At 36.9% G+C, this 17,978-nt stretch overlaps 1 protein-coding gene across 1 annotated transcript in view; it reads right to left on the reverse strand.

The window, feature by feature from the left end:
- Positions 1-17,978, reverse strand: part of COL24A1 (collagen type XXIV alpha 1 chain) — a 388,650-nt gene that overhangs the window by 254,635 nt on the left and 116,037 nt on the right. The window contains exons 14-19 of the mRNA XM_033225467.1: positions 17,903-17,947; positions 10,567-10,620; positions 10,446-10,490; positions 10,151-10,204; positions 9,845-9,898; positions 5,628-5,681 (exon numbers count right to left, since the gene is read on the reverse strand). Coding sequence (XP_033081358.1) covers positions 5,628-5,681; positions 9,845-9,898; positions 10,151-10,204; positions 10,446-10,490; positions 10,567-10,620; positions 17,903-17,947 — 306 coding nt within the window. The remainder of the gene's footprint in view (positions 1-5,627; positions 5,682-9,844; positions 9,899-10,150; positions 10,205-10,445; positions 10,491-10,566; positions 10,621-17,902; positions 17,948-17,978) is intronic.

Below are 17,978 nucleotides of genomic sequence, written 5' to 3' on the forward strand. Positions count from 1 at the left end.
TAATAAATACAATTGTAAGATATTTTATGACTGTAAATGTTGCCAACATGTATAATTAGTTCACTGGGCTAACTCGGATTATTTTTCTGTCTGTGAGACTGTCTTCTAAGTTACCTGCCCTTCTCCTACTCTTATCTCAGGCTGCTTCATACGCTCTTGGTACTATAAAACTTGCGCTTTTGAATCACATTCACCCTGTACTGCAAAGGCAATCCAGTTCTCCTTCTCTGCTCCAGCTCCCGTGCAAATTAAATGTTAATGGAAAAAAATCCATAGCAAAGCCTATTAGTGTCTTTCTTTTATCACCTTATTTTTAAAAACATTTATAGAATGCTATCTCTGTGTCATGCTATGCTGCAGTAAATGGTAGTAATAATTTTCCCAGGTTGCTAAAACAGAATGAGATGATCATTTCCACGCAGAGAACAAGGAGAATGTTCTGACTTCTTTGGTGATCTTATACCTTACTGGGTTGAAAACACTCTCATTCTGTTGGATAAAGGTTCTGCTGCCATAAAGAACAGAAAAATAAGATGTGGTTCTTTATTATTGCTCTTAATCACCTGTGGAGCAACCCCCAATGATTCTGATTCAGCATTTTTGAGATTGGCCCTGGGAATCTGTGTGTGTTTTTTCTTTTTAATAGAGACAAAGCATCACTATGTTGCCCCAGGCTGGTCTTGAACTCCTAGGCTCAAGAGTCTTCTCATTGTAGCCACCCAAAATGCTGGGATTACAAGCATAAGCCACCGTGCCCAGCCTTTAAAAAAAAAGTTCTACAGGTGATAGTAATGCCCAGGTAAGGTTGAAAAATCAAAAATCACTTTCTATAGCTGGTATGGTTTTATTATCAAAAACTAAAATTACTATTCATTCAAATAAGTAAAATAATCTCCTTAAATCATCGCCCTACTGGCCGGGCGTGGTGGCTTACCCCTGTAATCTCAGCACTTTGGGAGGCTAAGGCAGGTGGACCAGCCTGGGCGACAGAGCGAGACTCTATCTCAAATAAATAAATAAATAAATAAAAACAAAAAATCATGTCCCTACTTTCAGCACTGTTTCTCCCCACAGTCTTAGGTTCACTCAGCAGCCGGAGTAACCTTTGAAAAGCATAAATCAGATCAGATCATGCCACTGCCCTATTTAAAGCCTCTCATGGCTTCCTGCTGCCCTTAGAACTAAAACCAAACTTCTCACTCTCCTCTGTGAGGGCATACATGATATATCCCCTGTCTTTTCCAACTTCGTTGTATACCACTTTCCTCTTCATTCATTCTGCTCACTCCAGTTACATTGGCATTCTTTCTGATCTTGAACTGGCCAGGCTTTTTTGCCTTGGGTCTAGACAATGTGTGCTGTCTTCAATTATGGTGGTGGTAGCAGTGGTGGTGGCAGCTAATACATACTGAATGTTTCCTATTAACTACATGCTGAAGTGTTTTACATGAATTAATGTGTGTAATAAAACAACTTTATGAGGTTGGTACTGTTAATATTTCTGTTTTACAGATGAAGAAAGGCCCAGGGAGTTGAAGTAATTTGCTCAAGGTACTCAGACTAACTCCTCAATTCTCATTCAGAAGATGTTAACCCCCAAATTCTGTAATTTTCAGATATTATCTTAAACCTTTTATGACCTAGTTATTAACAAAAGCTATCATAGAAGTACATATGTAGGTCTCATCATTTTGGCCCCTAATAGAATTACTTTTACTGAATTATGCTTTCACATTATAACTTCCATCTATATTGAATAGTGGAAATGACATAATACAATGAATTGCTACCTCCTTTTGAATAATTAATATGTTCTAATCCAAAAGACAGGAGAATCATATAACTGACCATGTGTCATCCTTTTGGCAGTGGGAAGATCGTATTCAAATCTGAAATCCCCTTACAACAAAATGTACAGAGCTTTGTGACTGCATTTCAGGCAAAAGCCTCTTACATTTCAAACTAACCAAAAATTGGGCCAGGCATGGTGGCTCATGCCCGTAATCCCAGCACTTTGAGAGGCCAACGCAGGTGGATCACCTGAGGTCAGGAGTTTGAGACCAGCTTAGTCAACATGGCAAAACCCCGTCTCTACTAAAAATACAAAAATTAGCCAGGCGTGGTGGCAGGCACTTGTAATCCCAGCTACCTGGAAGGCTGAGGCAGGAGAATCGCTCGAACCTGGGAGGCGGAGGTTGCAGTGAGCCAAGACAGCACCACTGCATTCCAACCTGGGTGAAAGAGTGAAACTCTGTCTCAAAAACAAAAACAAAAACAACAACAAACAAACAAAAACCTTATCCAAAAATTACCTTAACCAACAACTCAGAAATTATTTTGTGATTCCGCAGTCACTCACTCACTTACTTTTCAAAGAGCTCCTCCAGCCCCTTTCTCCTGCACAGTCCCCTTACTCTTGAGATTTAGTCTCAAGACTAAGAAAACAGAGACTATCCTATTTATCTCTTTCAACTTCTTTCTTCTTTTGAAACAAATCCCTAGAGTTATGCTGTATATAACTCACTTATTTTTTACCTTCCTTGTTTTCAAGAAAAATGAAAATTTGTATATAAATTGTCCTCTAAATGTTGCTTCAGCTGCAACACTCAAGTTTTTATACTGATTTGCTCTCATTCACTTCTAAACATTTTCTAATTTCTATTGTGATATTTCTTCTCTCCAGACCATAAGTTACTAAGGAATGCATTTTTCAGTCACCCAAAATGTTATTTTACTGACTTTTTATTACCAACTTAAAACTTTGCTGCACTGTAGACAAAGAATGTAGCCTTCCAAGAGTGAGTTTCCAGGTGTAGTATTTTTACACTTTGTTTTAATTCATCTATTACATTGCTTCATCTAATACCTTTATGCAGATGATTATATAAGTATGTATCTCTAGTCTACTTTTCTGAGCTTTAGGCCTACAGTTTTAAGACACTTATTAGACTAATTTTCTATATCTCCTAAAGGCCTTTAAACCTTAACAGATTCAAAGCCAAAACATTATTTCCAGCCACCCTGAATCTCTTCCTTCTCCTCCTCCTCCTCTTCCTCTTTTATTTTCTATTTTTGGAATGATGATGCACATTCTACCCAACTTTTCAAGCAAGAAGTGTTAAAATTGCCTTTTATTCCTCTCTCACACAACTGGAATGAGCTAAACTAATTGTTTTATGTGTTGTGAATTATATTTTCTAGTTCTCTCTTTAAGCTATCCTTTCCTCTCTATTGTCACAGGACCTCATCATCAATCCCCTGCTCTGCTGCACCATCCTTCTAAATAACCTTTAGTTTGTCTCCTTGGCAACCCTCCTTCCCTTCTTCTCTTTTATCCTTTCCCCTGCTGCCTTGCATAAAGCACAAGTCTGATAATTCCATTCTCTTGCTTAAATATCTTTAGTCAATGCATACAGGATAAAGTCTGAATTTAGCACAATGCATAAGACCCTTTACCTGAGAAAAATTCATCCGCTATACAAGCAGAAAGTTTTCAGGCTTGGTTTACTACTAAATATACCATTTAAAATTCTTGGACCTGCAAGTTTATTAAAAGCTTAATGTTGAGAAGGATTTGGATAAAAGTGTTGTCTCATATATAGTTGCCTATGTACTATATTTTTATGATCAAGAAAAAGTTATGCTCCTTGGATTAGACTCTGTTTCCCAAAACAATCTAGTATCAGTTCTTGAGAGAGTACAGGTTACATTTTTAGCTCCATGAAAAAACTTAAGACAGGTGAAGAGGAAGGACTGGTACTCTGAAAAGGCTGGGGCTCAGGACCTTATATTAGCGGTGCTGAAATCAGAGATAATGACACAATGTTTTCAGTGTTGATGGATATTATGAAATTTTAAAGGGAAGAGAGAAATAAAGAAATATCTTTGGAAGATCAGGTAGTAAGTGAAAACATGGCTCATGCATCCTTTAACCAAGCTTTATGAGAAAGAAGAAAAATGACTGAAAACCATACTGACAGCAAGGAAGCAACATAGACGTTTCTAGTGTACATATTACCTGTAACTGCAGTAACAATGGGGCAATACTGTCATAATAAGAACCTTTAAAGATCATGAAAATTAAAATAGATTCTTTATCCTCAGTATGACAAGAGTGTAAATACTATTCACTCCAGGAAAGCTTTCATTAAAAATAATTAAAATAAAAATTGTAGGCTCATATGGAGAAGCTTATACTAATCTGAAATTTTAGTTTTAATTACTCAATTTCCTTCTTATCAGAATGCAGAGATCAATATACTACTGTATTTTACTTCCTGTTTCCTCTCTATTGATATAAAACTAAGTACAATGAAGTTTCGAAGACGATTTCTTCTTCTTCTTCTTCTTTTTTTTTTTTAAGACGGGGTCTCACTTTGTCACCCAGGCTGAAGTACAATGGTGCCACCCCACGCTCAAGTGATCCTCCAACCTCAGCCTCCCAAATAGCTGGGACTACAGGTGTGAGCCACCAGGCCTGGCTAACTTTTAAAACCTTTTTTTTTTTTTTTTTTTTTTTTTTTAAGCACCAGGGTTTCACTGTGTTGCTAGGGCTGGTCTCGAACTCCTGGACTCAAGGCGATCCTCTCACGTCAGCCTTCCAAAGTGCTGGGATTGCACCATGCCCAGCCTGCTTTTTAGATTTTTGAACTATCAATACCCAATGTGTTTTTAAATCATACAGTAAGTAAGAATAGGCATTTTCTAAAAAAAAAATCAGCCAACCCTGAAGGACAGCTGCGAAGCAATCGAAGTAAACCATAGATCTTATGGTTTACAAAGAGAGGGAGACAGCATCAGTACAGCAGTAGTCTTAGAAACTCTGCCTACTACCCTGACACTATGACATTATTGCTCTAACTTATTTATTCTGATGCCAATTATTTTCTCAGCCTTCTGCTGAATCTACAACTTTGAATTAAATATGTATGTACACTGATATGTCTGTGCTTGTGTGTATGTGTGTGTGTGTAGACACCCACAGGCACACACATATCAATATAGGCATATATTTTTGAAACCAGAGTGAGCTTCAGAAGTTTCATCTCCATGTAATATAGCTTTGACTCATAGTTCTGACTCATAGTATGATTTTTTTAATCCAAATGTTTCATCTCAGAAGCTTATGTTCTATATAGAATTTTAGAAACGAAAGCCACTCTGTATCAACCATTAAACCAAAGTCACAAATTTTAAAGTATATACAAACAAATTTGATATATGTACTACAGACTTAATTGTATTTGTTTTAGAATACTGTATGAGATTTCAATGATATATGGATATAGCAATAATTGGAAACATTTTGCATTAATAATTCAGTGGAGTTTCTTTCCTGAAATTTGGTTCCAAGTCTCAAGTACTTGTTATTAATAGCTGTGCCGAACAAATAAATCAGCTGTGATCCTAATCAGTGAGAAAATGTGGCTAATGTGTTTTTCTGTTTCCCTAGGATCCCTGTTGCATACCTCGTGACATAACAGAAAAATTTAGTCCAAACTATTTACAGAGATACAAACTTTAAAGAGGATCTTTCTTAACCTTCCTATGTTAAAACATGTTTTACCAAACAAGTTTAATTTCCACCATTTTGTTTCAAATTTATTATCTTTCCACCAATATTTTACCTCTGGTCCTGGAGGGCCAGATGGTCCTTGGAGTCCTGGGTCACCTGTTTGGCCCTAAAATGGGGAGGGGGGAGGATCAAAGTATAAACATTAACTTAATAAACACAATTAAAAGAAGAAACAGGCATATGGTAAAGAAATAGTAGTCATTATATTATTATGTCAAACAAGGTTGTAATGACTTTTTTAAAAATTTGTAATCATCATTACTGTAAAAGTTTTTAAATAAGATGTTTATGGGTTTAATATGCATTCACTCAAGTGAATACAGCTACTGCAATCAAACCTAGAGGAAGGCAGTGAAATACTATGGAAAGGCTCATTTAAGTTTCCCTTTCCAAATAAACAAAAACAAAATCTGTGATCCGTCAGAATCTGTATACTGAAGTTCTCAAAATGACAAGCATCTCTCTTTAAAGAGACAGAGATGGGGCGAGGGGCTCTCGCTGGAGCCCTCTAGTGGCAAAATCCAACCACAAAGCTAAATTTCTAAACAGTGAGGATAAAATAGCAATACCCTAGGGCTTTGTTTTCAGAAAAGCTAATTGACAATCAGATATTTAAAAACACAAATTGTGTAATGATTTTACTTGTTCTTCAGAATAATTCTTTGTTTTGAAAAACTTCGATTGCAAATTTCCTATGAACGTCAATTTTCCTTTATAAAAGCTGACATTTTAAGTAACTTATAAGTTACTTAAAGTTACTTATCTATAGATAACTGACTAATATTAAATAAACATCTACAAATGACAAAAACCTCTAGCTAAAAAATGGATAGGGCATAACAATTGTGTTTGTTTTCTTGGTCTAAATGAAAGTGTATTTACTGACAACCTCAGAGTGGTAGTTTTCTCTATTTTTTAAAAATACTTGTAGAGCAAAAGCTTTCCTATTTAAGAACTGTACCAACTTTCCAAATCAGGACATTCTTTCTTATATCTTGAAAATATTATTTCACGTTACAACTTAGATCTACTTGGAAACAATATTAGTTAGTAACACCAACCTCTTAGGTAACAGAAAATTAAAAGTAGGATCTATAAAATAGGGAAGACATCCTTATGATGTTGGCATTCTTTCCATGACAGTAAACAAATATTTTAGGTAGGCATTAACTTATATAATTGAGTGTGGGAGTTTGTTTCTTAATATAATAACTGATTCTGCATAAGCAACTTTTCATTAAACAAGTGTGTCCTTCCATAAAAAGCAAAGTTTTCCTGGCCAAATATCTACAGTTTTTCTACTACTAATATATACAGCCAGGTGCAGTGGCTCACACCTATAATCCCACACTCTGGGAGACCGAGGTGAGAGGATCGCTTGAGGCCAGGAGTTTAAGACTAGCCTGGGCAACAAAACAAGACCTGGTTTCTGCAATTTTTTTTTTTTTTTTTAATTAGCTGGGCATGGTGGTGAGCACCTGCAGTCCTTGCTACTTGAGAGGCTGAGGTGGAAGGACCACTTGAGCCCAAGAGTTGGAGACTGCAGTGAGCTGTGATGGCACCATTACACTCTATCCTGAGCAACAGAGGGAGACCCTGTCTCCGAAAACATTTTTTTAAATTAAAACAAAAAGATATAAACAAGTAATAGATACAACAAGAGACTAAAGACAAGGCTATCTCACTAATTTTAATTCATGAATGCCTATCTTATCTTCGGCCCAAAGTAGTTTTCAAAAATTTGGTAAGACAAATAAAAAATCAATTATCTCCCTAGCAAAGTAATTCCTGCTGACATTAATTTTCTTTATTAGAACAGTGTACAAAAGTGTAAAATGAGTAAGTAAAAGACTCACTCTCACTGTCTCTTGCTCCCTGCCCTAAAAGAACATCATTAGCATTTATTGTGACTTCTTTCAGGAAAAAAATACCAAGGGCTTTAAGATAATGTGTTAAAGGTGAAATAGGCTCTCTATCTTTTCTTTAGCTTGCACTAGAGGAATATTAATAAGTACTATTTCTAAAAGAGAAAAACATCATAATCACAGGACTATACAGAACCTTACATATGATATGGCCTAACTTTCTTTCTTTTTTTTTCTTGAGATGGAATCTCACTCTGTCACTCAGGCTGGAGTGCAGTGGCACAATCTTGACTCACTGCAACCTCTGCCTCCCGGGTTCAAGCTATTCTCCTGCTTCAGCCTCCTGAGGAGCTGGGACTACAGGTGTGCGCCACCACGCCTGGCTAATTTTTGTATTTTTAGTAGAGATGGGGTTTCACCATGTTGGTCAGGGTGGTCTCGAACTCCTGACCTCGTGATCTGAGGTGGCTCAGCCTCCCAAAGTGCTGGGATTACAGGCATGAGCCACCACGCGTGGCCCTAACTTTAATTTTAAACATGATAAACTGGTACCATGGTAGTTAAATACCCAAGGTTAAATACCCTAGCTAGTAGGTTAAGTGCCAGAGCTGGGACCAGAATCCAGGTCTTTGTCTCTCTAGCCAATGATTTTTTTACTCCCATAAACGTGTTATAAATATAAATTTAATCAAAGAGTAAGGAACACTAAAATGGTTTGCCTTGTGTAAGCATGCTACTTGACTCTAGTTTTCTCAAAAAGTGAATTGTAAGGTACAAAAGAATAATACTTATATTATTTATTAGTTAATGTGCCCTTAGAGCATGTATTGTATCATTTCATCCTATTTGGTCAAGGGATAGAAAACTGTCACATTATTTTTTTAAAAAAAAGGAATATGTAAAAAAGATCTTATTTTGCCAATCACTGCACATCAGAGTGTCTTTATATGATTTAAGAACCATCCTTGAAAAACAGAAGTAGTTTGTTAGCTTCATGATCTATTCTCACGATCCAGTTTACGCACTCTAGAGCTTCCGAGATTCAACTCAAGGGTACAAGGGAGGGTACATGGCTTACGAGGCTAAGCCCTTATGGCAATAAACCCAGGGCAAAAAACTAGTATAAGCAAAGGTCACCACTAACATTTCATCGAATAGATGCCAAAAATTGTTCTTTGGGTTAAATAATTCCTAAGAGATGTATATAAAATACTGTCACTGTTAGAAGTCACAAAGAACGGGATAAAGTTCTGTAATTTAATACTGCTCCCTGAGATTAAAAAAATAAACAATCCTTAGACGGAAGGGTAGAGCTAGAGGGAACACAATAAACTGCTCAGGAACACAACACTCTCATTTTTAAATGTATGTTTTAATGTGACATTAATAAATTATAATCCTATATGTATTTTTATATGTATAATCATCTCTATCTTTTTCGTAGAATTGAATCCTATATCTAATTTTTTCTATCTGTAATCACCTTCACCTTCACGGAGCTGTAATCAATATTAAAATCCTAAAACCATCTTAAAATATTAAACCCTAAAACAGTATGGCACAGTAGCTAAAAGCATAAACTCTGACATACCTGATTGTCTAGGTTTTTCTGAATGGTCACCTACTAAGTAGGTGGCTACCCAGGTGACCTTAGGCATTTTCTAACACTGTGTCTCAATTTTCTTAATATAAAAAATAGGAATAATAATAGTACCAACTTTGTAGGATTATTGTGAAGATTAATTTAGATGTATAGTCCTTTGAATACTACCTGGTATTGTGTAGATAGTCAGTAAATGTTAGCTACAATAATTATGATTTTTAATATTTAGAAATATATTGTCTAATGTTTTAATCATTTTATTTAAATAGCTCTAATAATTAAGTAATTTTAGATTTATAATTTTTTGAGTTTTATGTTAACAGCAATATAAGGTATCTTTTTCTTTCATCTAATTGATATCCAAGGGTTAGAAACAAAATAAGGATTTAGAGTATTTTGGTCCACAAGAGAGTACAAACATGCTACCTTTTCTTCAGACTGTTTCCTTAATAAAATTGATATTTTGAAAAGTTAAAATATCATTTAAGATGCTTTATATTTTCTGGCTTCAAAGCCTATTGTTTTAATTTAAATATTGTCTATAATAGATTATTCAGTAGAATAATATGACCAAGATCTTTAGGACTCTCAGAAACTTGGCTTTGGCCTAGGGTTGGGAGTAGAGGGAAATCCAAAAGTCTATGGAATGTGAACTGAATACCTGAGGGATTTGCTATATTCTAAAACTGAGGAGACAAATGTTCAGTAGGCTTATACCCTACTTAGATCAACAGTGTCGAGACTCATGCCATGGCATGCAGTCTGTCAATTACAAAGAGCAAAGCAAAAGTTCAAACCTACTGAAGGCCCTGGCTTTCCTCTCATCCCTGGTGGTCCTGGCAAACCAACTGCACCCTAAAAGAAGAGAATAACAGAGAGAAGAGAAAGTTATTATAGCACAAAAGGCAGATAGATATACTACTATTTACAAACTGCTAACAAATTTCATAAAGTATGCTAAAATATTGAGAAAAAAGTTTCAAACAAGAACTTAAAACCACATTGATACCACATTCTAACACAAGACATGGATAAAATAATAAGCAGTTCTTTCTTTTGAATTTACACTTTTTCATATTTACATAAAATTAATGGTATGAACATTACCTTGTCTCCAGGATACCCTGGTTCTCCCAGCTCTCCTGCAGTGCCTTGTTCACCCTGGAAAGCACAATTTCATGCAAAGATACTTATGTATCACAAACATGGCAATATTATAAGAAAGCAAATATTCATTATAAAAGAATAATTTCTCTATTTTTCTTACTTCTGAGGAAAACTAATATAATTGATACTACACATTAGACTCCATAAAAACAAAATATTTCATAAATTGTGACTGAAAAGTAAAAGACAAATGTGATTTTAAAAATTATTTTTATAATATTAATATTTAAATCACCTTATCACCTTTGATTCCAGGTAGTCCTTTATTCCCTGAAAGACCCTATGAAAAAAGGTGACATTTTGTGATATCATAGAGAGATTAAAGGGAAATATCCATTATACAAATAGAACCATACCACTGGGCCAGGAATTCCAGCAGGTCCAATTGGTCCTACAGGGCCAACACTGCCCTGAAAAACAGTAAGAAAGAAATGCACCATTAATCATTCATTAGGATTAGAAAGAAAATGTGGCAGAATTAATAAATTAATGAGCCCAAAACAGTCATCTCACTAAGCTCCTACACATGCCTTGTTCTTCAACAACTTATTTTCCTGTCTACATTTATAAATCATACCAATATTTCAAACTTTAGTGAAGTCCATCATTTTTTGGAAACCTTTTCATATTTGTCTAGTCCACAGAGATTCTTTCCTCCTTTGAGCTCCTATGATACTGTTCACGACATTCATCTTGCAATATTTCTCCAACTAGATGAGATCTTTAAAAAAATTTCAGTGCCATGCTCCCAAGAAATAGTCAACAGATGCTTCATTTGATTGTCTTAGAGTTTTATTTCACCCACTTATTCAGCCAATATTTATTGAGTAGTTACTATGTGCTAGACATCCTAATGATTTGATTTTATAGTTTCCAATTTGCAGAACGAGAAAATTTATCATAATTTCAGGGATAAACTCAGAGGCAAACAAAAGGCTGTATCCTTCTGGGCTTATCTCATTTATTCATCATTTAACATTTACTAAGCATAATATGTACAAGACACTGTTGAAGAAAAAAAGAGAAAAAAGACGTAATTTCTAACATCAATTTAATGCTCTAATTCCTCAGAAACATTACCACTATTATCTCCCGCAAGCAAGAGACTTAGAAAAAACTCTTTCAATATGTCATCTTAGAAAACAAAGGGCAATAGCAACATAAGGGTATGAAAGAAAAATTTGCAAAACAAAATGGCACTTCTTGGTGGTTTGAGATCAGTTATAATTTCTGTGCCATTGAGGTCTCATTTTTCTTCTTTCACTCACTACTTTTCTTTGCCTGGTTTCCTTACTACCCTTTATAATGGAAATCCAAGTTAGTTCAAACTTCTCTTTTTAGTTTTGAAATATTAAGGAACTCTTGAAGTTGCATTTGTGAAATGCCAAAAATGTTACCCCTTGTAGTTAGAATTCCAGTTTCTTAGGACAGCATCCTAGGCCCTCTCTATCAGACCTCCATCCATCTTTCCGGTCTCCTTTCCTTCCATTGTCCTCATTTCCATTCCCCTTTACTTCTCCCTCCCCGAAATCCTCCATTCTAGCTGCAGTGGACATGCTCTCTCTTATCAAATGCTCAGAACCTTTGACAAGACAGTTACCAGTACTAGAATGCCACTCTACTTCACTACTTAGTAAACAGCACTGTACTTTTTTTTTTCTGCCTTCCTAGTCTGTGCATTTTGTGACAGCAGAAAAACATGTCTCATTTGCTTTTTTAATATCCCAGACCCAACATAATAACTGGCAGATAATGGTTCTGAAATAAAGTGTAGAATGAATACTGAAGGGATTAATTTGAAATGGTGATTTCTAGAGCTCAATATCCCAACATAACAGCATTTCTAATTGTCTACATTTATATAATACAAATTTCAGAATGGAGATGGAATCAAAATTTCCAAGAAACAGCATGTCACAGATTGAGTGGAAATTCTAGTCCTGAGAAACTATTGCCTTCTGAAAGTAACTCAGTTCTCAGTTCTACAAAGGTAACCTGAAAGTCCTTCAGCATTCCCTGCCTACCAACTCATCTTCCATAAGAATGTGGAACAGACAAGAAATACTTTCGTGCATGGGAGCTTTGCTGAGGGTGTTTGGGATATGGTATCAGAGACAGAGGTGCCTCCCACACAGCTCCTCTGAGAACTTCTGAATTAAAGTCAAAGAAATAGAGAGACCCAAAGGATAAGTTATTTATATTAAAAAGAGCAGTCACTGGCCAATTAATAAGAGTTCATATGAGTATACTGCAGAAAGGACTGTGAGTTCCACATGGTTCTTTTTAATCACACCCATCATACTCATACGTGATACACATTGTCACTAGTCTAAGAAAGCATATAACAATGATGACCAACTGCATGGAAAAAATAATTTAGTTAAAGCAATAGCATCTCTTATCAGAAACTATACCTGCTGGAAGGGAACACCCGAGAGATAAAGCAGAGGCTGCTGCTCTGGGCAAGCAGACAAGTTGTTTACTATGCAATATAAAGGTTCTTCATAATCCTTCCCAATTACTTTCAAAACCTCAACTCCTTCCATTCTGCTCCCAACCCCCTACTTCCTATGCTACAATCCCACTACTCCTCTTTCCATTCCCAAACATTCATTTTCCCCCATCTTCTGTGTATTTGAACACAGCATTTTTGTATCTAAAGAACCCTCTTCCCCCTTTCACCCCACCCCATTCATATACAATCTTCAAGATATAGCCCCCAAAATACCTCCTTTGTGAAGCCTACTCTGACTTTCCAAGATAACACAAATTGCTCCTTTCTCAGTGGTTTTACATTTAATCCATTATAGCAGCAATCACAGTATATGACACTACTTATTTTTCCTTCTATGCCATTAGATTGTAATATTGCCAAAAATAGGAATCTTAACTTGTTCATATTATTAGGCCTAGCAGTTAGTTCAGCCATTTGGTAGGTGCTCATGTTGTTTTAATTTTAAAAAGTAATGAATGTAAAATGGAAGTAAAAATAACTGCTTTATTTACTTTACAACTCATTGAGGAGCAAATAAGATACGTATACGAAACTACTTTGAAAAGTAGAAAGGACCATCTATATCAATTTAGAAGAGATGAGGACTACAAAGATGACTCTTACTATCTGATGGTTAATTCTCAAATGGTTTTTGGGCTGGGCCCAGGGCCTTGCTGCTTTCTGCAGTCTCAGGACTTGGTGCACTGCATCCCAGCTGTGGCTAAAAGGGGTCAACACAGAGCTCAGGCCGGTGCTTCACAGGGTGCAAGCCCTGAGCCTTGGCTACTTACACGTGGTGTTGAGCCTGCAGGTGCACAGAAGTCAATAATTGAGGTTTGGGAATCTCTGCCTACATTTCACAGGATGTAAGGAAATGCCTGGATGTCTAGGCAGAAGTTTGCTGCAGGGGTGACGCCCTCATGGAGAATCTCTGCTAAGACAGTGTAGAAGGGAAATGTGGGCACTTTTCCCTTCACAGAGTCCCCACTGGGGCACTTTTTAGTGGAGTTGTGAAAAGAGGGCCACCATCTTCCAGACCCCAGAATGGTAGATCCACCAACAGCTTGCACCATTCACCTGGAAAAGCCGCAGGCACTCAATGCCAGCCCATGAAGGCAGCTGGGAGGGGGTCTGTACCCTTTAAAGCCACAGGGTGGTGCTGTCCAAGGCTGTGGGAACCCACTTCTTACATCAGTGTGACCTAGATGTGAGCCATGGAGTCAAATTGATATCATTTTGGAATTTTAAGTTTTAATGACTGCCCTACTTGATTTTGGACTTTCATGGAGCCCCTTTGTTTTGGCCAATATCTCCTAATTGGAATGGGAGTATTTACCCAGTGCCTGTACCCTCATTGTATCTAGGAGGTAACTAATTGCTTTCAATTTTACAGGTTCATATATGGAGGGACTAGCCTTGTTTCAGGTGAGACTTTGGACTTGGACTTTTGGGTTAATGCTGGAATGAGCTAGGACTTTGGGGGACTGTTGGAAAGGCATGATTGTGTTTTGAAATGTGTCCTCACATGAGATTTGGGAGGAGCTAGTGGCAGAATGATAAGGTTTGGCTATGTCCCCACCCAAAAAATCTCATCTTGAATTGTAATTCCCATAACCCCCACAGGCCAAGGACTGGACCAGATGGACATAATCAGGTCATGGAGATGGTTGCCCCATGCTGTTCTCATGATAGTAAGTGAGGCTCATGAGATCTGATTGCTTTATAAGCATCCGGCATTTCCCCTGTTTGCATTCACTCTGCCACCCTCTACAGAAGGCACCTGCTTTTCCTTTGCCTTCCACCATGATTGTAAGTTTCCTGAGGCCTCCCCAGCAATGTGGAACTGTGAGTCAATTAAACCTCTTTCCTTTATAAATTACCCAGTCTCAGTTATTTCTTGATAGCAGTGTGAGAATGGACTAATACAGTTATCATTAGCGTTTCCTTTTCTGTAGAATCTCCTCCCGTGAACTGAAAGGTGAATGGAGAAAGAGAAAATACAGAAGATCCAGTTATGTTTCCTGAGTACTTTTATGTGCCAGGCAGTGTGCTAAGTGTTGGAGCAGAAAAGTAGAGACAGTGTTTCAGGTAGACAAACATGTGCAAAACCTTGTAGCAAAGATGCTGCTACATGGCATCTGAGAATTAACAGCTTTGCTAGTATACAAATAGCATGTAATGAACATGTGGATAAGAACCAAACCAGACTAGATATCTTGGGCCATATTTTTAAAATTTGGTTTTAATTTTGAGAGTAATAAGAGAAGCTTTTTAGCTAATCAACTCCATGCTAATAGATTAAATAAAAACTGCATGAAGAGCATCTTTGGAATCTAACTCCTTTTGCTTACCTCCTTTCTCTACCCATTGACTAATACCTACAGATTTAACCCTATTCTAAGTTCTCAGAAAAAAAAAAAAGTCAATAGTGTTCCACCATCACATAGAGTTTCTCAGGAAGGACTAAAGAAATCTTATAAGGTAGATAATATACACTTAAGAGAGTATAAGTTTTAAGGAGGTGGTACAGCCCAACAAAATTCTGGACTCTGGATTTGGATCACCTGGCTTCAAATCTGGGCTCAAACACTTATCAGCTAAGTAGTCATGGGTTGGTCTGAGAATGCAATGACTTAACAATTGTGGCCAGTCCACTGAAAATCGTAAATAAATGTGAGGCGCCTTCAGTAATTTTATTATTACTACTACTACAAATCTTACCATTATGTTAGAGAAAAGTTTAAATGTTTCAGACTCACACAGGTTCTTTGACTCTAAATCCCATACTCATGTTATCCCAAGATGGCAAGTTAAAGCTTATGCTGACTTAAATTTTACTACAGTTTCAATAACCGAGCTCCTGATTTGTTTATTTTTATTTATTTGATTTTTTTTTTAGAGAGATGGGGTCTTGCTTCATCACCTAGGCTGGAGTGCAGCAGCATGATCATAGCTCACTGCTGCCTCTAACTCCTGGGCTCAAGAGATACTCTCACCTCAGCCTCCTAAGTAGCTGAGACTACAGGTGTGCTCTACCTCACTTGGCTAATTAAAACATTTTTTTCAGCTTTAGTTTTTAAACTATTTTTTTATTTAAATAAGGAGAATTCTTCCCTACGGAAAGAGCTAGCACAATCACATATTTGAAAGGAGAAACAGTAGGTACTGAACTGGAGGAAAAGGGCGAAGGCTGAGTGTGCCAGCACCAGCCTGGAGAATCCACAATTCCACTTCCTATCCAAGGTAAGTTTCCCAAAGTAATATATAAACAAGCTGCACATTATACCTTTAGCCATTGTCTGCCCTTTCAAATATCTGGTCTATATGAAAAGACAAAGAGGAAAGGCCAAAACAAACACAAAAGGAAACAAAAACAAAATGCAACCCTCTCAAAAACAAAAGGAAAAAAAACCCCAAATCTTTTTTACTACACAAGGCATGAGGTCAAAAACTCAGAGTACAGCGTCTCCTTTAAGCCATGGAAGAAAAGCATCCACATAGAGCCTTAGCAAGAATTTCCACTCTGAGGCTTTGTAACATGCTGAAGACAGGGCCCTAGGGGTACTGCTGCCATCTTGGAGGCCACCAACTGAGGTGGAGAATCAGTGAACAGCAGATCTCATGCACTTGGAAGATCACCAGCCAAATATGCACTGGTGGCCTGGTGGAGCACGGCTGGGTGACTGTCAGCCCCCAACACTGAACCACTCCTATCCCGCATGACCTACTTCTTAGGTCTGTCTCAGGTTTCACAAAAGAGCTGGAAGTCCGCATTTCTCATTCATCACAATACAGGACAAAGCACACACATTCTAGTATCTTTGGTCATCAAAGGCCATTTCCAACAAACTCTCAAAGGTTTGCTTTGCAAGAAGTGAAAAGGGACAAATGAAAATTTGAAGGGTAGCTTGTAGCCACCTGGCAGAAGGAAACCAAATGGCAGGGAGGGGGCTTCACCAGAACTGCCATGCTGCCACAGTGGGCCAGCCTAATTTCCTTCCTTCCTTCCTTCCTTCCTTCCTTCCTTCCTTCCTTCCTTCCTTCCTTTTTCTTTTCTTTTCTTTTTTTTTTCTGTTGTTGTTGTTGTTGTAGAGTTGGGATCACATCATCTTGTCCAGGCTGGTCTCAAACTCCTAAGCTCAAGTAACCCTCCTGCCTTGGCCTCCTAAAGTGCTGGGATCATAGGCATGAGCCACCATGCCTGGCCATGACTTCTTTGACCAAGCTATCACCTTGTGCTTTGGGACAGCTAAAGATAAGGGAAAGAAGACTGAAAGAAAGGCTATCAGTATATTGAACAGACATTTGCACTCCCATGTTTACTGCAGCAGTATTCACAATAGCCAATATACAGAATCAACTTAAGTGTCCATAAATAGATGAATGAATAAAGAAAATGTGGTACATACAAACAATAGAATACTATTCAGCTATAAAAAAAGAATGAGATTCTGTCATCTGCAACAACATGAACGGAACTGGAGGACATTATGTTAAGTGAAATAAGCCAGGTACAGAAAGGTAACTAACACATGTTCTCACAAATATGTGGAAGCTAAATATATCAGAAGGATAGGGGTGGAGGATATAAAAGGGATGATAAATAGATACAAAAATACAGTTAGAAAGAATAAGATCTAGTGTTCCATAGCACAATAGAGTGGCTATTTTTAACAATAGTTGATCACAGATTTCAAAATAAAAAGAGTGAAATTAGAATGTTCCTAACACAAAGAAATAATAAGTGCTTGAGGTGATACAAGCACCAATTATTCAAATTTTGATCATTACACATTTTTTCTTGTAACAAATATCACATATACCCCATAAATATGTACAACTATTACGTATTGAAAATAACTGACAATTTTTTAAAAAGGAAAGAAGTGGGTCTTCTATGTCTTATGCTTTTGAGGAAACTTTTGTCTTAGGCATCCTTTAGTATACAGGTACAAACACATACATACAGGTCTATAAAAATATATCATTATTTTTTCTTATCATAAAATACAATTAATTTTTTGACTTACACTACTGGTCTAATTATTCATATCTGGTTGAAAAATACATCTAATCAAGGTTGATAACCAATAAAGACAGTAAAACTTCTCATTTTCCTGTTTCAAAAACACATCTAACATATATAAATTGCACAATAAAATATATTTTTAAGAATGATGATACTTAGTGATACTCACTCTAAGCCCAGGAAACCCCGGAGGACCAGTGCCACCTACAAGTCCCTATTGTAAAAGAAATGTGCAATACTTATTA

The sequence above is a fragment of the Trachypithecus francoisi genome, unplaced genomic scaffold, assembly GCF_009764315.1.
Source record: "Trachypithecus francoisi isolate TF-2019V2 unplaced genomic scaffold, Tfra_2.0 Lachesis_group12, whole genome shotgun sequence".
NCBI lineage: Eukaryota > Metazoa > Chordata > Mammalia > Primates > Cercopithecidae > Trachypithecus > Trachypithecus francoisi.